Genomic DNA, 19,790 nt, shown 5'->3' on the forward strand with positions numbered 1-19,790 from the left:
ATGTCCACACTTGTAATTATTGCAAATATTAGTACATATTTAATGGTTGGTTGAGTGTGACAAATCACCCTATAACCTATTTCTCTTGCCCTAATATTTGTCCCTTTCTTCTTTAAAAATAATACTCCTTCCATCTTAAAATAAAAGGACTAGATTTACTATTTTAGCCCTTCTTTATAATTAAAACAAGTGTGAATATAGAAAATTTTCAACAAATAAATTTATAATGTGAATCTTATAATCACTAACTCTAGCTCCTATTATATTTTCATCTTTTTTACTTTTTCTCATTTTTCTATTATTTTATTAATTATATATTATAATATGAGTCATTTACAAGTTTGTCTATTTTTTAAGGAGGAAGAAAATAGTGCTTAGTTACCACTCATTTGATTAAAATGACTCAAATTTTCAAATTATTAATTGTGATGAATCATTTTATTGACTAAATTATCCTTCCGTGGATAGCTATGACTTATCCCAAGTTTATCAACATCTAATATATTATTAACACCTCTATACAAAACTAAGTACTTAGTAGTTATTTGGGCAAGTCCATAAAATTAGACTTCGTTCATTTATGCCAAGTCTTCCTTAGTAATGAGGTAAATCACATTGATAATACTTTAATTATTGATAGTAAATGAAAAAATTATATAATATCAAGTGAGAATATTTTATTTGATAGTTTTTCTTATTGTTTCGAGTCTGTGACACCTGTGATTTATCCAATTCGCGTTGAAGGTTGGGGTTCAAGTATGACCAAACTAGAGAAACTTTTATCGATTCTCTTTTTAAAATAAGAATAAAATAATAACAATAACAATATAAAGTATTCCTTCATTGATAAAAAGGAATATTTTTATTTTTTATTTTGGTCCATCCACCAAAAATAGTCACATTTATATTTAGAAAAAATTTCACCACTTTTTGTCTTTTTATTTGATCGCATTTTTTCTTTCTTTCCTATTTTAACAGGGATGTGATTAGATCAATAAGCGAATATCTGTCAAAAATCAAAGTAAATCTCAGTCATTGGATCTTGATGTAACCGTTAGATGAATGCCACGTGTCATCTAATAATGTAGAAACGTGTAGTCTAATATGTAGCTCGACTAATAATGTAACGTGTTTTAGTACAATAATATAGCTCGAATATTAGTATCACAATCATCCAATCTAAAAATCCAAGGGCTGAGATTTGCTTTGATATTTGACAGGATTTCACTTATTAACCAGAGTGCACCCGTAATAAAATTATTTTATGAAAGATGAGAATACAAGTAATAATATACTCAAACAAGAATTATTAAAAAAAACCCCAATCAATGTTTTGGGTTATTAAAAAGTTGAAGTGTTGCTTCACGAGGTTAGCCCATTAGAACCAAAGCCCAATATCTAAAAAGCCCATCCCAAGAAAATCTCTTTAACCCAACAAATCGCCTCATTTTTTTAAATTTAATTTTATTTAATTTCCAACAAATACAAAGAAGCAATTTTGGAAGACCAAATTCCTCTTTCGTCCAAAACCCCTGCTCAAGCAACCGCGAGTCGAAAATCGGTGCGAATTCGGAATGGATGTGATCAAATCGCAGCAGATTTCCTCGCGGCCGATCGACAAGGTGGTCGTGCACCCGCTCGTGCTGCTCAGCATCGTCGATCACTACAATCGCGTGGCGCGTGACACCAGGAAGCGCGTCGTCGGCGTTCTGCTCGGGAGCTCCTTCAAGGGCACCGTTGACGTCACCAACAGCTACGCCGGTCAGTTTTCCTGCTTTGAAGATCAATTGTTAGGGTTCTATGTTGGATTCAATTTTGAATTGATGAATTGCGGAGTTAGGTATTCTGTAAATTAGTTGGAGATCTCGTTAGAGCAGGCACTAGGAATTGTATCAGATTTGGATTGGGAATACGATTTGGATGTTAATTAGTGACTGTAAAATTTCAATTTTGACGCATACTATGATTTTAAATTTTAAATTTCAATTTTGACGCATACTATGATGTTAATTAGTGACTGTAAAATTTCAATTTCAATATTGACGCATACTATCACCTGTGATTTTAAATTTTTGGAAAGATAGGAATGGAAAGGAGTTTTAAGAGAAATGCCGAATAGTAGTTGAATTAGCTGTGATTGATCATTGTGAACTACTTATCGATTGCTCCGCACAGCTTATTATGTGTCGTTTTTATGTATAAATACTGGTAGCAGCATCTGCTAATGTACTTGTTTGGTATAAACAGTCCCTTTTGAGGAAGATGACAGAGATCCTAGCATCTGGTTTCTCGATCACAATTACCACGATTCAATGTTTTCTATGTTTAGAAGAATAAATGGTATGTGATATTCCAAGACTCCTGATTTTGATTAACTGATTTCAGTATTTCAGCTCCGAGCTTATAATGTGTCTATTGCTTCTGTCAGCAAAGGAGCATGTTGTTGGTTGGTATAGCACAGGCCCAAAGCTGAAGGAGAACGACCTTAATATTCATGGACTTTTCAACGAGTATGGTTTCTGTCTCAGACTCTCAATTCACAAGAAGCTGTTCTTTATTAGTATTATCTTCATTGGTCAGCTGCCTGGCAATTGCTGATTCTTGTTTGTGTTTTAATGGCATAGCTAGCGCCTAGAAATTAAGAATACATTTAACTTTTTGTGAGTCCTGATAGATGAATTGGCACTGCTAGTCTTTAAAAACAGTGGAATTTATTCTGCTGTCTCTCTTATGAAATTTTGTTTCTTTCTGAGAGGGATATGAAATTTGTATTGTTTTTATCCTTTTTCGTATCCTTAGTTTCCCAGCTGTAATTTGGTTCCCGGAAGATATTGCCAAGAATGTGATTGTTGACTTCCAAAAACTTAAAAACTTCCAAAAATTATTAGTTGCTTTCTAATTGTTTTATTTCGAATGTTCTCGGCTTTTATACTTATATTCTTATGTTCTCCCAGTACATATTCATTTTACCTATTTTTAGCTTGTTTAGATAAAATTGAAATGGGAACTTCCCATCTACCTTATCTATTCTTTCAGCTTGGTTGTCATTTCTTATTGCAGCTATGTTCCCACTCCTGTACTGGTGATCATTGATGTCCAACCAAAAGAGCTCGGAATACCTACAAAAGCATATTATGCTGTTGAGGAAGTTAAGGAGGTATGGCAAAAATGGTTGTGTGTTTAATGTTTATTGATCCATCCAGTTATTCAATGACAGGAAAGGAAAACTGAAGGCTACTAAGAAAAAACATTTTTCTGATTATGAGTAGGTTGATCTAATAGTTTGGATATTCTTGCAGAATGCCACTCAGAAAAGCCAAAAGGTCTTTGTGCATGTTCCTTCAGAAATTGCTGCCCACGAAGTTGAAGAAATTGGTATGCACACCTCACTAGAAACTTGCCTTTACTATGTTTCTTACCTTTGCTTTCATCTTCATAGGATGCTTTATTTCCAATTCCCTCCTACCTTTTTACTTAGCCCTTTGGACCGAATAGTTCAGGTTGTTGTTCAACTAAAACTGCTAATGCTTTCTATTGTCATTATGTAGGAGTGGAACACTTGTTAAGAGATGTGAAAGACACAACTATCAGCACCCTTGCTACAGAGGTTTATTTTAGCCCTAAAAGCCTTTTATTATCCTGATGTTAATGTTTTCTTGAATAATCATGTTTATCTCTATTATGTGCAGGTGACTGGAAAGCTTGCTGCTTTAAAGGGTTTGGATGCACGTCTGAAAGAAATCCGAAGTTATCTTGATCTGGTTATTGAAGGGAAACTCCCTCTGAATCATGAAATCCTCTACCATCTCCAGGTATTAGTGTGGCATTAATCTCTGTATTTTATACTACATGATATCATATTGATTTTCTTTCTTTCTTTCCTTCCCTTTTCTGCCAGCTCTTAATCTCTGTATTTTATGTACATGACATCATAATGTCTTGAAATGCTTCCAAATATCTGCAGGATGTATTCAACCTTCTGCCCAACCTAAATGTGTTGGAACTCGTTAAAGCTTTTGCAGGTAAAACAGATGGGCGTTAGTTAATGTTTATTTATTTCATGACATTTGCAAGTTTTGTTTTAATATTGTTTCTGACCCGTGTTCTGTTTATAGTGAAAACAAATGACATGATGCTGGTCATATATCTGTCGTCTCTTATCAGAAGTGTGATTGCTCTCCACAATTTGATCAATAACAAGGTAAGAAATTCTTCTCATGTCTTGTTTTATTATAATAGTTTCCAACCTTGTTAACAATAGGATACACTCAGATTTGTGTGATCTTCTAAACTTTTAGGAGTAATAAATAGCAACTGTGATTTCGATTCAGATTTTACAAAGTTAAAGTATCATTATATGTTGGAACAATGCCGTTTTATCCTGAATAAACAATTTGGAGTGAAACCTTGCTTAAGATAACTTTTCATGTATGATAATAAATTTATGTTTTTAGTGTAAGAACTATTATGTGTTTAGGTAAATTCATTAAACTAGTAACTAGTTTAGAAAATACCAAGGTTACATGTTATTCTATGAGAAAATGAGCCACACGAAAGCTCGTTTTGCTATGTTCCTGAAATAGGCACAGATAGGCTTGTGGTTTGAGTTCCTTTGTTCACTATTGGTGAGATTTTGGAAAATTGATTGCAGATGCTTAACAAAGAACACGAAAAGGTAGAAGACTCGAAGCCAGTTGCTGTGCCTACTGCTGCTGGTAGCTGAAGATAAAGATCTTTCGAGGGAGTTTGCTTTCGTGTGATATTCCAGTCTTGGATAACTCTACTTGGAGATCTCAGCAACATTTTGGCAAATACTGCAACGGGAAGCTTTCTCTGAGGTTCGACTACGTCTTCAATATTCGTATTTGGTTTCTTCCCATGAATTTTGAGATCCCGACTCATCCAGATTTGTAACATTATAGCGTCTCTCTCTCTCTCTGTCCCCTTTTATATGTACCAATGATGCACACCTCAACAGATGGAATGTTGTTGTTTTCTAGCTCTCTAGAGTGACTGAATATGTCAAGCTTCAGAGCTTCTTTGCTAATTCATCTTATTTAGCTTTTTATTTAATCCACCATATGCAATTTCTCCCACCTCTTCAATTACAAATCCACATAATTAAGGATTTAACAGATTTATTTTCTTTTGTTTTGCTTTTTTTATTGGACAAATTTTTCTACATTAGTCATTGTAAAAGTTTGGGTGGATAAAATCATGGCCATCTAAAAAATGTTATTATTATTATTATTATTATTATTATTATTATTATTATTAAACCGCAAAGACAATATGATATTTATATAGAAATTGGCCATATCAAAAATTCATTATACAAAAAAATTCGGTAAGATAGAGGTATGGTTTTGACTCATATTGAATTTTTGGTGTGGGTAAATGGTATGACAGTTTTGGTACGGTATATCGTATCGACCCATGCATAATAATAACATATTCAATGTGAGTTTGGTAGATTCATTGAATAGCATGACTACCAAGTTTAGCCGATCTATTTCGAGAGTAAGGAAGTAGTCAAAATATGTCTAGACTCTAAAAATACTCCCGGGCTAGGTCTATTTCGTCAAAATGGGGTGCATCGAGTCTTGCTGTTTGCTACACCAATGCCGGGTGTCCAAGAGGCGGGTACCCGCCATCTTGGATGTGGACCAACCAATCATGCGTGCGGCCCGATGTAGCAATTGGTGTTGGGAGATGTCGTCGACTCGTCGGGAACAATGGTCGTTTGGTGGTTGATGCTGCCAATTGTGTCTCGGTGAAGCGGTGGTTGATTATCTCATGTTCCAAGCGAGTGTTTGTGACTTGTTTGGTGAGGTTACTGATTGCCGCCATGACCTGGTCAACCGATCATCGATCGTGTCTCACTAGGGTTTTCTGGTTCGGACATGTCTAGTGGTGATGGATGCATCAAGAATCGGGATGAAAGCACCAATTGAGTTTAAGCTTCCTACATTTCATTCGCACGCCGATGGACTAGAGAACAACAGGAGATTATATACATGTAGCAAAGTTTGATTACTTCGCAAAGAGAGCATATGATTTCACGAGAAAACTATAGAAACTAAAGAGCAATAGAAATAAGATTATTGTATTTCTTGATTGGAAAAGTGAATACAAAAATCATATTTATAATAACTAACCCTATGCGGTTCGACTCAAATTCATTCTGGGAAAGAACCGACAAAGAAAACCCAGAAGACAACTTTAAATTCTATTGATAGACTCTAATTATTCAATAATGGAAATAAACATAACTCTTGGTTTCGTTATTAGATAATATGGTGACTAGTAATCCGATACATATTGCATGAATTCCTGGTCGGATAGTAAGCGTGACATAGTGTTTGGAGCCAAAACCACCTCCAAGTCCACGGTTCCGTCCCCATTGGGGCCTGGAAAGGCCGAAATCTTCCCGTCGAACTTATTGGCGCGGCCGCTCCGGACCGCAACGGGCTGGCCCCACCCGAAATCATTCTCGTACATGGGGAACCGGGGCGAGCTCCCCATCGTGATCATCGCCCCGTCGAAGTTCCCCAGCGGGAAGACCCGCGGGTCCCGCTCCCACCTCTCCACGTACCTCCTCACGGTGGCGTTGTCATGCGCCAACACGTTCGTATTCAGCTGCTTGGCGCACCAGCGGAGGTCCTTCCCCAGGACCTCCTTGGCAGTTGCCTGCGTCGGGATGCTCTGGATAGCGTTCCCGAAGTAGAGCGGCTCGAGTCTCGGCTCGAGCCGGTGGCGGCAGTTCACCGCCATCCGGAACGTCGTCATTTTTTCCCTCGGAAGCTTTCTGGCGCGGGTGACCCCGCGCCAGAGCAGCGCGCAGAGCGATTGAAACGACGAAATCTCAACCGAGCTACGGGCGTTAACTACGGATTTAAGAGCCTGAATCGATTCTCTCTTGAATCGGAAAATCCTCTCCCTCACCGGCGAATCGGTCGAGAATGTGACGCTCGGGCCACCCTCCGGCAGCCTGAGCACCACCGGAGATATCAAAATCGATGCACGACTGAAGTCCGTCGCCCTAGAAATCCGCCTCATTCCGCGGCTGAGATCCGCAAATCTATTGAAGAAATTCCAGAACGAAGTCCCATCCACGACGGCGTGATTGACCACGCAGCCGATGAAGACGCCGTCGGCAAGCTCCGTCACCCTAACGGCCAAAATTGGGCGAAAATGGCCATCGTAGCTCACCATCAAATCAAAGGGGAAAAACTGCTTGAAATCTTCCGGCACGTCGCGGAATCCTATCAAATTCCGGACGTGTAGATCGCCGGCGTAGGCGTGCGAGAATTCCGCCCCCGCGTCGTTGCAAGTTATGTAGACATACCCCTGGGAATCGGTGGCGAGGCGCCCCGCGAGGGGCGGGAATTGAGAGAGCGTGGTGGAGAGGGCGCGCTTCAAACGCGAGACGAGCTCCGACACCGGAATCGATGGACGGGTAAATAGGCAGCCTTTTTGAATGTAGTGGCAGGAAAGCATGGGGAGATCGGAGACGGAGAGCTTGAGATAGCCGAGAGTGGATGCGCGGTCGGGGAAGACCGTGCATTGGGAAACTAGCGGGAGAGACGACGAGGAACTCATTTTTCTCTCTAATGAGGTGAAAGCGAAGGGAGTGAGAGTGATGGAGGGTAGGGCGGTATTTATATAGGGGAGAAGGCGGGAAAATTCGAATTTATTAACGGGAACGGATGGAGTAATTAAACAAGATTATCTTAATATTATGTCTAAAATATTACAAAATTTAATTGAATTTGAGATAAATATTAACAAAATTTGTGATTTAATTTCCTATCCAACCCATAACTCATAATTTTAATAATTGTTGTAAAAATCTGGTTATAAAGTAATTATTGTTTCAAATATTTGGGGCATAAGCGATAACTAATTCTATTAATCTAAACAACCCGAATGATAATTATGATATACGGAGGAATAAAAAGAGAAATCATGATAATCAGGTGATATTACATTAAATACTATCGATTCATTTGCAAATTTTATTTTCTTTTTGCTTTTAACTTTTTCTTCCCTTCCATTTCTTTTTCACTTATGCATTTTTTTTTTACTTTTTACTTATATATTTTTTTTTTCATGTTTATGAAATTTTCTACCTTTTCTTACTTTTTTGGTGTAATAGTATTTTTAATTATGTTTTCTACTAGTGAATATATTAGAGTTAGATCATGATTTTGGTGTTAAAGATTTTAGTATACTAAATACACATTTAGACATACCATTTTTTATTTAAATAATTATGCGATTTTTATTTTAATTATGTATTTTTATACTTATTAATATTTTTATATTTAAATATATCAATTTAAATAAATGTGTAAAATTGAAAATAAACAAAAATAATAAATCAAACAAGTGGCTTGTGGGATCATGGATACTAGAAATTTGGGTAGATTTATTGCACAATATCTTCCGCCATTAAATATCTTATATAGTCATTTTGATATATTTATATTGTTTTTCACTTTTGCTATGATAAATAAGCCTCGCATTCTAATAATCAATTACATCACATTTTATGATAAAATTAATACTTAAATAAATAACTCGTATTTTATAAATTACTTTTACATATTTTTCTTTAAATTTCTTCAAATTCATACAAGTATAGTTGCATAGTTAATCTTGGGCTAATACTCTATACTCTTACATTTACTATTTATGTCTTCTATAGTATCGCATATGTTAACATATGCGATATTAATACAACACATAAATAGTATCCACCGTAGCACGGTCAAGACCCGACCCATTAATGAATGAAGCAGATCTGAGTTGGGCTTATAACAAAGCATTTTTCAAACTCAAGCTCAGTCCACACTCAAGAAGTCAGACCCATCAGAAGCCTAACTAGACCCAAGATTAATTCAACTCGGATAACACACACAAATATTAATCTTATATTTTAATTATTTCTATTACTGGTTTTAACATAAATTTATGTGTGCTTATGTCTTAAAAATGCATAATTTTTTAAACTTTCTATTTTAGGAAGTTGACCTCATAATTCACTAACACTGCTTATACCATCTTTTCTCTTCCGGTCTCTGATTTTACTTATTTTTCTCTACTTATTTTATCAATTCTTCTATTTTACTTTTCTAATGACGTAATATTAACTTTTTTAAAAGTTTCTACTTCCTACAATCCACATTAAATATCTCATATTTATTATTTAGATGATTCCAAATAAATATTTCATCTAACTTTTAGTGGCCTCTGAATTCAACTGAGTTATTCTTACTCACATTCTGTTAATACAAAATTATAGTACATGAAAGTAGGATTTTCTATCCAATTTTTCACAAAGCCAAACAATTTTTTAAAATCCACACCGATTAAATACGAGACATTTAACGTGGACGTGAGTATTTTCAAAAGACGGAGGTGGTATATTTATATGTTAAATTTTTTTTTTGCAATTGATATTTCTAAGAAAATAATTGTAATAATAACATAAATTTGTTTTTTTAAATGCAAACAGTGTCTTTCCCAATTGATTCCATTTCCTCACTCTCATTCTCACCCGCCGATTAAGGAAGATGAGCGGAAGGGCTGTTGTATCTGCAATCAATCTCATTCATGGAAGAGGATTTCTCAATCATAAATCGGGTATTCTCTCTCTTCTCTTCCAAGGCTTTTCAACCTAAGCTGCGCACAATAGATTTTAGTAATGTTAAAGAATTAGATGATGCTATTAAATTGTATGGAAAAATGAAGAGTATGCGGCCTGAGCCTTCTATTCGAGTGTACAACAACCTTATGAGTGTTTGTGTGAAGATTGAGCAGTATTCAATCAGGCGCAACAATGGAACAGCCTCATTAATCTGCCTATTCCTACACAGCACATCCAACAATGTAGTGTAAGTATGCAAGTCAGGACAACATACTTGTTGGGCTTCCATATCCTTGAAAAGTTTCAGGCCCTGAGCAAATCTATTTTTACTAAATGATCCATGTATCATGGTGGTATAAGTATGCGTATTATGCACCAAACCTTTACTAGGAATTTCAAGAAAAAGAAGCCAAGCATCATCAACGCATCCCTTCTTGCAATATCCATTTAATAAGATGCTATAACTAACGATGTCAGGCTTTAAGCCCATCTCTACCATGGAATCAAGAAACTGTTTTGCTCTATCTATTTCACCTTTCATACAAAATCCATCAATAAGTGTATTATATGTGACGACATTGGGAGAAATGTTTTGTTGCGTCATAATTTCCAATACATTTGTAGCCTCTTCCATCTTCCCTTCCTTACAATATGCATCGATCAATATATTGAAAGTATGCACATCCAAAGATATCTTCGAATTGGCCATTTCATTCAATAAGTCTCCAACATCGGTATGCCTACCATTATCACATAGTCCCTTAATCATGGTAGTATATGTGACAACATTAGGTAAAATACCCTTGCTGATCATCTCGGGCAGAAGTTTCAAAGCGTTGCATAACCCATCAATCAAGTGCAGAATCATAACACACAATTAGGTTCGCAAGCATTTAAACCCGGAACCTTTTGGTATAATTTCACAACGTCAGCCTCCTTACCCTCTAAAAACAATCCTTTAATGAGAGGGCTGATTGTCGCAGCATTTGGTTCGAAACCATTCTTAAAAAAGAAGCTGGCCATTATAGCAAAACAAGACTTTATATCTTTCAAGTGACAGCAACAGTTAATTGCAATACTCATAGTGTAACAATTAACAGGGAATCCCATCCGAAGCATTTCATCGAACACATTAAGGGCAAAAGAATACTGCTCAATCTTTACACAAACACTCATAAATTGGTTCCACACTCGAATAGAAAGCTCTTCATTTCTCCGAACAATTTAACAGCATCATCTAAGTACTGAAATCTATTGTGCGCAGCTTAGGTTGAAAAGCCTTGGAAGAGAAGAGAGAGAATACCCGATTTATTGAGAAATCCTCTTCCATGAATGAGATATCTCTTTTATATATGTAAAACTTTTTCATGGTTACATTGTGATTAGAAGTAGGACCGTAATTCCTATTAATGGTGTTTTAGTATTTAAGTGTATATGTTATTAATAATATGATACTCTATCTGTTATAGAAATGTAAAAATGTTTCAATGAAAGGTGATATACTTCAATATTTATTTACTTTTATAATTTTAATTGTCTAATAAAAGTTTGTGGTTTGTGATTCGTAATTCTCATTTCATTCAATTAATTCACAACTTACTTAAAAATGATCTTTTATTTATATTATTTGCATGAACATTAATTTATTTTTATATTAATTTAAATATTTAAAAAATTAAGTAATATCTATATGGCATAAAAATAACATAAATATATGTTTATACAACAATAATTTAGTTTTATACAAAATAATACTGTAACAAATTGAATAAACTCACAAATAATACAACTCAGTCACTATCATTATTTGGTAATAATCACAAAAATTTCATAATGGCAATCTTGTGAATATTCTCAAAACTCCCCTTTTATATATTGTATAGCTTCACACGTATGTCAAATTAAATTAATCAAAGCCGTATTTTTTTTCATTAATGTTACAAAAATTTCATAATGGCAGTCTTGTGAATATTCTCAAACTCCTCTTTTATATATTGTATAAATATAGTGTATAAATTGTATAAATTATAAATACTCATTTGGTATTTATTATTAATCCTTTAAATTGTTGAAAATAAGTTGTGAATAGTTATAACAACTCTTGTTATATATTTCCTTCATCCCATAAAAATATGTATGTAAAAATATGTATGTAAAATGATGGATAATCAAGTTTAAAACCTTCTACTAAAAATGATGGACAATCAAAGTTATTGATGCTTGATCTATATGACCAATCTCGAATTTTATTATTTGGAAAAATATTATTTTAATATAAAAGTGTACTAATATCATAATTATCATTATCTTAATAATTCAATCAGTTACTTCACATGTATACATGAGTAGTTGGTTGACGAAAATTATGTGGTGTGTATCTGAAGTTCAAATTTTACTTTCATATTGAAATTCAATTATAGATACTATATAATTTGGTTATATGTAAAAGTTAATAATTTTTCATCATACATTCGTGGATAAAGTAGCAATATAGAATACATTAACGTACACTTTAGTTAGTTAACAATTTTTCACAATACATTTGTGAAGAAAGTAGCAACATAGAATACTGAAAGTACACTTTAGCTAGTTAACAATTTTTCATTATACATTTATGAATAAAGTAGCAATATAGAATATCCACCTTACACTTTGGCTAGTCCAACGGATAATTAAGTTATCCAATTTTAGAAGTGTCAATTGGGTTGAGTCAGCCCGGCCCGATACAGGCTTACCTTGAGCCAATAATTTGAGGATCGGCTTGATCAAGCCAACGAACGAAGCAGGTTGGATTGGTTTGAATATCAATCAATAAACCTAGACCTAGCTCAACCTAGGCCCATTTCATAAGTGAAATTGAGCTGGACTACACATAAAATTACTCCCTCCGTCCCGGCTAAGATGACACATTGCTTAGCCGGCATGAGATTTTAGGAGTTATTGGTTAAAGTGTTTAATTGGAGAGAGAGAAGGTGGATGTAGGTATTAAAGTAGAGAGATAAAGAAAGATGAATATTTTAATAGGAGTGAGAAAATGTGGTTGGATGTATTAATTGGAGAGAGAGAGTTACCAAAAAAGGAAATAATACGAGAATATCTCTACGAATATCTCATATCTCTATTATTTAGTTTAATATTTATTTAGCATATCTTTCCTATATTTTCCTATATATCTCTTAGGATCTTTTGTCTTGCTCATTAAGTTAGTATCCCTATTATAAATAGGGCTATTGTTATTCTCGTTATTCAATGAAGAAATATCAAAGTATTTTATTTATCTTTTACGCTATTTCATTTTCTGCAAAGTAATCTTGGTTTGATCGACCGGCAAAGCTCCGGCGACTGCCTTTTATCGTGTTAAGGGAACTTAACCCTTAACAGGAAATGTGTCATCTTAGTTGGGACAATCTAAAAAGGAAAACATGGATCTTAAGCGGGACGGAGGGAGTAGTTCTTTTATTGCACTTTTTAATTTCTTATGTATTTTAAAAACTAATTAAATATTATAAACTAAAAACAGTTACTACTATTACACTATGTATAAGAATTTATATTAGTATATACTATTTGTTGGACGATATTGGAACATGCTTGACCTAACCCATTTTTTCTCTTAGCCGGAATGGTTAGACAGAACCAGAGAGTCAAGTAAAAGCACAAAACGAATATGAATTCTCATTAACCAAAATACAGAAATGCAAATAGAATCCTCAACAACTAACCGTTTAGCTCATCCAAATATAACAAGTTTTGAAAACAAATATACTCTGATAATACTCGCATGTTCGATTGCATCACATTCACGCAGAAGCATTAAGGAATTGAATTCGGCTTGAAGCTCCGAGACATAAACCTCTTAGGCTGCATCAATCCTCGCCCTGCACTAGAAACAATGAAGCATGCGTAGAAACAAACATAACATGAACTATAATCAGCAGTTTCAATATATAATTTTCAGATTAAACTCTCTTGAAAAAGACAACTGAATGGCATAATATAAGTTCGAGATCGTGCAGTATTAGTATGCATAAAGAATGGTGATAATATCACTAACCTCCACTTGATAAGGACTCGGATACAAATTACTTGGGCCCAAGATCCTTCATCAATTTGAGGAAAAAATCATCTCCATCTGGCATCGAGGAAGTTGCAGAATCGGCTGAGAATCCCTTTTCACGCATTTCTTCCATGAATGATTTTGCGCCTTGTAAACCTCATTTTGCTTTAGCAGACTCCCGATGATGACATTGTATGTTACTTGATCAGGTCCACAGCCGCGATCCTCCATCTCTACCAGCAAACGTTTTACCTCCTCAAAAGACCCTTCTTGACATAATGAACCAATGATCGTAGTATATATCTGAAAATTAGGTTGTACACCATTTGAAGGAAGTTGATTGAAAAGATGTCTCGCAATGCCATGTTTTCCAGTTTTGCATAATCCATTTATGAGAGCACCATACGTGACTTTGTTCGGGGTAAATCCTTTATCTTCAATCAGGCGCAACAACGAAACAGCCTCATTAATCTCTCTATTCCTACACAGCCCATCCAACAATATAGTGTAAGTGTGCAAATCAGGACGCAGTTGTTGGTCTTCCATAACCTCGAAAAGTTTACAGCCCTCGGCAAATCTACTCATACTAAATAATCCGTGTATCATGGTATTATAAGTATGGTTATTTCGCACCAATCCTTTATTTGGAATTTCAAGAAAAAGAAGCCAAGCTTCATCCACGCTTCCCTTTTTTAAATATCCATTCAATAAGCTGTTGTAGGTAACAATATCAGGGGTAAATCCTTTATCTTCAATCTTGCGCAGCAACAAAAGAGCCTCATCAATCTCCCCATTATTACACAGCCCATCCAACAATATACTATAAGTATGCAAGTCAGGACAACATACTTGTTGGGCTTCCATATCCTCGAAAAGTTTCCAGCCCTCAACAAATCTATTTTTACTAAATAATCCATGTATCATGGTGCTATAAGTAAGTGTATCATGCACCAAGCCTTTATCGGGAATTTCAAGAAAAAGAAGCCAAGAGTCTTCCACGCTTCCATTCTTGCAATATCCATTTAACAAGATGTTATAGCATACAATATTAGGCTTTAAGCCCATCTCTACCATGGAATCAAGCAACTGTTTTGCTCTATCTATTTCACCTATCATACAAAATCCATCAATAAGTGTATTGTATGTGACCACATTGGGACAAATGTTTTGTTGTGTCATAATATCCAGCATATTTGTAGCCTCTTCCATCTTCCCTTCCTTGCAATATGCATCAATCAATATATTGAAAGTAAACACATCAAAAGATATCTTGGAATTGATCATTTCATACAACAACTCTATAGCACATGTATGCCTACCATTGTCACACAGTCCCTTAATCATGGTATTATATGTGACAACATCAGGTAAACTACCTTTACTGATCATCTCGGTCAGAAGACGCAAAGCGTCATCCATATTTCCACCCTTGCAGAACCCATCAATTAATGCGTTATAAGCCTTAATGTTGGGTCTCCACCCACAACTTTCCAATCTACAAACCCAATCATAAGCTGCAATGACCTGTCCAGTTTTGCATAACCCATCTATCAAGTGCAGAATCATAACCTGATCAGGCTCGCAAAGTTTTAAATCCAGAACCTTTTGGAATAATTTCACAGCTTCTGCCTCTTTACCCTCTAAAAACAACCCTTTAATGAGGTGGCTGATTGTCACAGCATCTGGTTCGAAACCACTCTTAAAAAAGAAGGCCATTACAGCAAAACCAGAGTTTATATCTTTCAAGTGACAGCAACAGTTAATTGCAATACTCATAGTGTAAATATTAACAGGGACACCCATCTGAAGCATTTCACCGAACACATTAAGTGCAAAAGAATGCTGCTCAATCTTAACACAAACACTCATCAGATTGTTGTACACTAGAATAGAAGGCTCAGGCCGCATACTCTTCATTTTTCCAAACAATTTAATAGCATCATCTAATTCTTTAACACTACTGAAATCTATTGGGCGCCGCCGCTTAGGTTGAAAAGCCTTGGAAGAGAAGAGAGAGAATGGAGGAGAGAGAATACCCGATTTATGATTGAGAAATCCTCTTCCATGAATGAGATTGATTGCAGAAACAGCAGCCCTTCTGCTCATCTTCCCTAAATCAGCAGGTGAGATTGAAATTTGGAAGTGAGGAAAAGGGAAACAATTGGCAAAGAGAGTTTTCGCAGTTAAATTTTATATGAAAGGTTTAATGAAATAAATACACATGGAAGGTATACCTAAAAACAAGCTTTGAAACTGTAAATGTAATCTTGTGTTTTGATTTGTTCAACATCTTTTGCTAACCAATCATATATTATAAGGCTCTTTAAGTATAAATATTATAAGGCTCTTTAAGTATTTTTTATTTTCTTTATAAGGCTCGTTAAGTTAATAAGACTATATCTTATGATCAAATATGTATAGTATTATTTTCACTATGTACAGTTAAATCTCATGATTTTATCATGAATAATCATACACTCCACTCGTCCTTAAATAATGTGGAGTTTTAATATAAACTAGTATCACGTCTGTGTTATGCACATATTAATATATTTTTAAAATATTAATTTTTAATTTTTAATTAATTAAAATAAAATTAGAATCAATATTGACATTAAATAATATGAGTAACAATTTTAGTCATATGAAAAGAGATACTTATAAGTCCTATTCATGGGTTAGCGCCTCAATTCTAATAAAATATGTTGATAAATAATCTATGTGAGTCCTATAATGGTTTGGTTATGAGAAGAGATACAATTGTCCAAAGATTTTGAATAAACATATGAGTTGGTTCTGTTACAATAGATAGTTAATCTTTAATTTCACCTAAAAGGCTATTCTAGTTTTATTAAAAAAACATTCACATTAGTTTTAATCAGATATGTTTTAATTATGATTGATAAAAAATTTCAAATACTAAGAGATAGTAATTATGATTCTCTCTACATTCACATTTAAACATTTGTTAATTTTATTTGCTGATTGAATTTGTGTTGTACATATCTGAAGTTATCAAACTACCGAGACATGTTCATTTGAGTCGGGTTGGTAAATTCACTCCCATTATCTCTTTTCCTAAACTATAAATTATACTCCTAGTACTGTAATTCGTAGTTATTAAAAATGTTTAATTCTAGTACTATTTAAAAAATTTAATTTGAATATTAGCAAAATATATGGAAAAATATATGATCTAATAATATATTCAAGATTTATGGACAAATATGAAGAAAATGAGATCATGAATACAAAGCGGCACTAGTGTTCTTTTAATCACAACATCATTCCAATCATATGCTGATACGAGAATATCTCTACGAATATTCCATATCTCTATTATTTAGTTTAGTAGTATTTTTTTAGCATATCTTTCCCATATATCTCTTAGGATCTTTAATCTTGCTCATTAAGTTAGTATCCCTATTATAAATAGGGCTATTCTCATTATTCAATCAAGAAATACAATTACCTTTATCTTATTTTTACCGTTTATTTCAATTCGGTATTAATCTTGGTTTGATCGACAGGCAAAGCTCCCGCGACTACCTAGTCCACCTCTTAACAAGATTCCGGCGTATATGGGAAAATATGGGAAAGATATACTAAATAAATACTAAACTAAATAATAGAGATATGAGATATTCTCGTATCATATGCTGCCACATGTCACTTATAAGCAACAAAAACTAGGTTATTAAGCAACAAAATTAATGGATGGCGTTGACAGATTTCTGCGAATTGCACAAAAGACTATTTATATTGCATTCAATGCAGTTTATTTTGCATTTTAGTCTACAATGCAAAATAAACTATATTTAATGCAACATAATACTCTTTTATTTCAATTCACGAAAATCCTTCAATGTCATTTACTAATTTTGTTGCTTAATAAAGTTGTTTTATTGCTTATAAGTGTCACATGACAGTATATAGTTGGAAGAATATTGTGATTCTAGTTTGAGTTAATTTTGATGTACAACGATATGAATACTAGGGGTGGGTCGATACGATATATCGTATAAAAAACGTTGTATCGTGTATCGTATCGAAAATATCGATATGAAAGAATTTCATATCGTTATCGTATCGAAAGTTTCGATATGAAATAATTTCATATCGTTATCGTATCGATATTTTGATATATCGTACCGAAATTCGATATATCGTTAAATATCGATATATATCGAAAATAAAATATCAATATATTTTTTAGTGATTTCTTATCCAATTACTGGGTCGATTTCAGCGAGTGTGTGAGTTAGAATGAACTAAATTAAATTCGTTCAGTTCCATTTCAACTGCCGAACCCAATATCTCATTTCAAATTTCTTCCGAAAAGCAGAATTTTGGCTTGATTCGTTGCTATGCGTTTCAGATATTTCCACACCACCGTCGAACGCTCGACTTGGAACAGATCAACAACTAATAATGCGAAAATCAACAAATTTACAGACTCAGACATGGTTAAATGCACGATTGCTATCAGAAACCATCTGCGTAATGGCCGATGTGACGCTGCGTTGCGTTTATTCAACTCCATGCCTCTCAAATCTGAGGTCACTTACGGCACTATGATATCTGGCTGCTTTTCCAGTGGCAATGTTAAACTGGCCCATCAACTGTTCGGTGAAATGCCTGTGAAGAATTTGGTTACTCGAAATATAATGATCAAGGGATATATTAAGAACAACAATCTCAGAGCTTCCCAGCAGCAGTTTGATCAAATGCCTATCAAGGATGTTATATCGTGGAACACAATGTTGTCTGGTTATGTGAAAAATGGGTCAATGGATGAGGCAAAAAGAGTTTTTGACCGAATGCCGGTAAAAGATGTAGTCTCGTGGAACACGATAATATCTGGATATGTGCAGAATGGGTTAATGGACGATGCTAGGAGAATTTTTGATCAAATGCCGGTTAAGAATGTTGTCTCATGGAACGTGATGGTGTTTGGGAATGTGCAAAATGCGTCTATGGATGAGGCAAAAAAGGTTTTTGATGAAATGCCTGTTAAGAATGTTGTCTCTTGGAACACTATGGTGTCTGGGCATGTGGAAAATGGGTTAATCGACAAGGCTAGGAAAATTTTTGATCAAATGCCGGTCAAGGATGTTGTCTCGTGGAACACGATGGTGTCTAGGAATATGCAAAATGGGTCTATGGACGAGGCTAAAAGGGTTTTTGATCAAATGCCGGTCAAGAATGATGTCTCGTGGACCACATTGATGTCTGGTTATGCGAAAAATGGATTAATGGACGAGGCTATGAGAGTTTTTGATCAAATGCCAGTCAAGAATGTTGTGTCATGGACCACATTGATGTCTGGTTATGCGAAAAATGGGTTGATGGATGAGGCCAAGAGAGTTTTTGATCAAATGCCTAATAAGGATGATATCTCGTGGAACACAATGATGTCTGGTTATGTGAAAAATGGGTTAATGGACAAGGCCAAGAGAGTTTTTGATCAAATGCCTATCAAGGATGAAATCTCGTGGTACACAATTTTGTCTGGATATGCACAGAATGGATTAATGGATAGGCGTTTTAATGGCTTGTAGTCATTGTGGCTTCGTAGAAAAAGGAAAACATTACTTCTATTCCATGACTGAAGATCACGGCATAGTGTCAGATATAATGCACTATTCCTGTTTGATTGATCTTCTAGGTCGAGCTGGGCGCCTAGACGAAGCTCACGACCTAATAAAAAGCATGCCTTTTGAGCCAGATGCGAATATATGGAAATCTCTCCTTGGTGCTAGCAAGACTCATGGAAATATAAAATTGGGAGAAAAAGCTGCTGAGATGCTGTTATTAATTGATCCATGGAACTCCTCGGTGTATGTCCAACTTGCTCATTTATATGCTGCTTCAGGTCGATGGGAAGATGCCGAGAGGATTGGATTAAAAAGGAGGGGTTTGGGTGTTGTAAAAACGATTGCGTATAGCTGGGTTGAAGTGTCAATCAAGACTCACACATTTTGTGCTGGAGACTTCACTCATCCTGAGAGTGAAAACATTTGCTCTTTCTATGTTTTTGTTAATTAGTGTGAGAGATGAATTAAAATTTAAACACCGACG

The 19,790-nt window shown here is 34.9% G+C and overlaps 2 protein-coding genes and 2 pseudogenes across 3 annotated transcripts; 2 read left to right on the forward strand and 2 right to left on the reverse strand.

Moving 5' to 3' along the window:
- The first annotated feature begins 1,481 nt into the window (after positions 1–1,481).
- On the forward strand, positions 1,482–5,073 carry RPN8A (RP non-ATPase subunit 8A). Its single transcript, XM_048098490.2, has 10 exons — positions 1,482–1,761; positions 2,248–2,340; positions 2,429–2,510; positions 3,061–3,157; positions 3,300–3,375; positions 3,549–3,607; positions 3,690–3,812; positions 3,965–4,022; positions 4,116–4,201; positions 4,652–5,073. The coding sequence occupies exons 1-10, from the start codon at positions 1,575–1,577 to the stop codon at positions 4,721–4,723; spliced, it is 933 nt and encodes a 310-aa protein (XP_047954447.2). The 5' UTR covers positions 1,482–1,574; the 3' UTR covers positions 4,724–5,073.
- Positions 5,074–6,176: 1,103 nt separating this feature from the next.
- LOC125200737 (BAHD acyltransferase DCR-like) lies at positions 6,177–7,602 on the reverse strand. The gene has a single exon (XM_048098489.2). It carries the CDS (start codon positions 7,600–7,602, stop codon positions 6,304–6,306), a length of 1,299 nt encoding a protein of 432 aa, XP_047954446.2. The 3' UTR covers positions 6,177–6,303.
- Positions 7,603–9,569: 1,967 nt separating this feature from the next.
- On the reverse strand, positions 9,570–15,869 carry LOC125210012 (uncharacterized; annotated as a pseudogene). Its single transcript, XR_016135154.1, has 4 exons — positions 13,707–15,869; positions 13,506–13,530; positions 9,796–10,903; positions 9,570–9,600 (listed from the first exon to the last, which is right to left on the reverse strand). The product of XR_016135154.1 is annotated as an uncharacterized LOC125210012 (transcript).
- Positions 15,870–18,076: 2,207 nt separating this feature from the next.
- Positions 18,077–19,757, forward strand: LOC125210048 (uncharacterized; annotated as a pseudogene).
- The last annotated feature ends 33 nt before the right edge of the window (positions 19,758–19,790 follow it).

This window comes from Salvia hispanica, chromosome 2 (genome assembly GCF_029641045.1).
Source record: "Salvia hispanica isolate PSC_SH4W2 chromosome 2, Shi_PSC_v1, whole genome shotgun sequence".
Lineage (NCBI taxonomy): Eukaryota > Viridiplantae > Streptophyta > Magnoliopsida > Lamiales > Lamiaceae > Salvia > Salvia hispanica.

Coding starts and splice junctions, on each gene's coding strand:
- RPN8A (XM_048098490.2), top strand. CDS start 1,575: ATGGATGTGATCAAATCGCAGCAGATTTCCTCGCGGCCGATCGACAAG. Junction 2,341..2,428: donor TATGTTTAGAAGAATAAATG/GTATGTGATATT, acceptor TGCTTCTGTCAG/CAAAGGAGCATGTTGTTGGT. Junction 4,023..4,115: donor ACTCGTTAAAGCTTTTGCAG/GTAAAACAGATG, acceptor TTCTGTTTATAG/TGAAAACAAATGACATGATG.
- LOC125200737 (XM_048098489.2), bottom strand. CDS start 7,602: ATGAGTTCCTCGTCGTCTCTCCCGCTAGTTTCCCAATGCACGGTCTTC.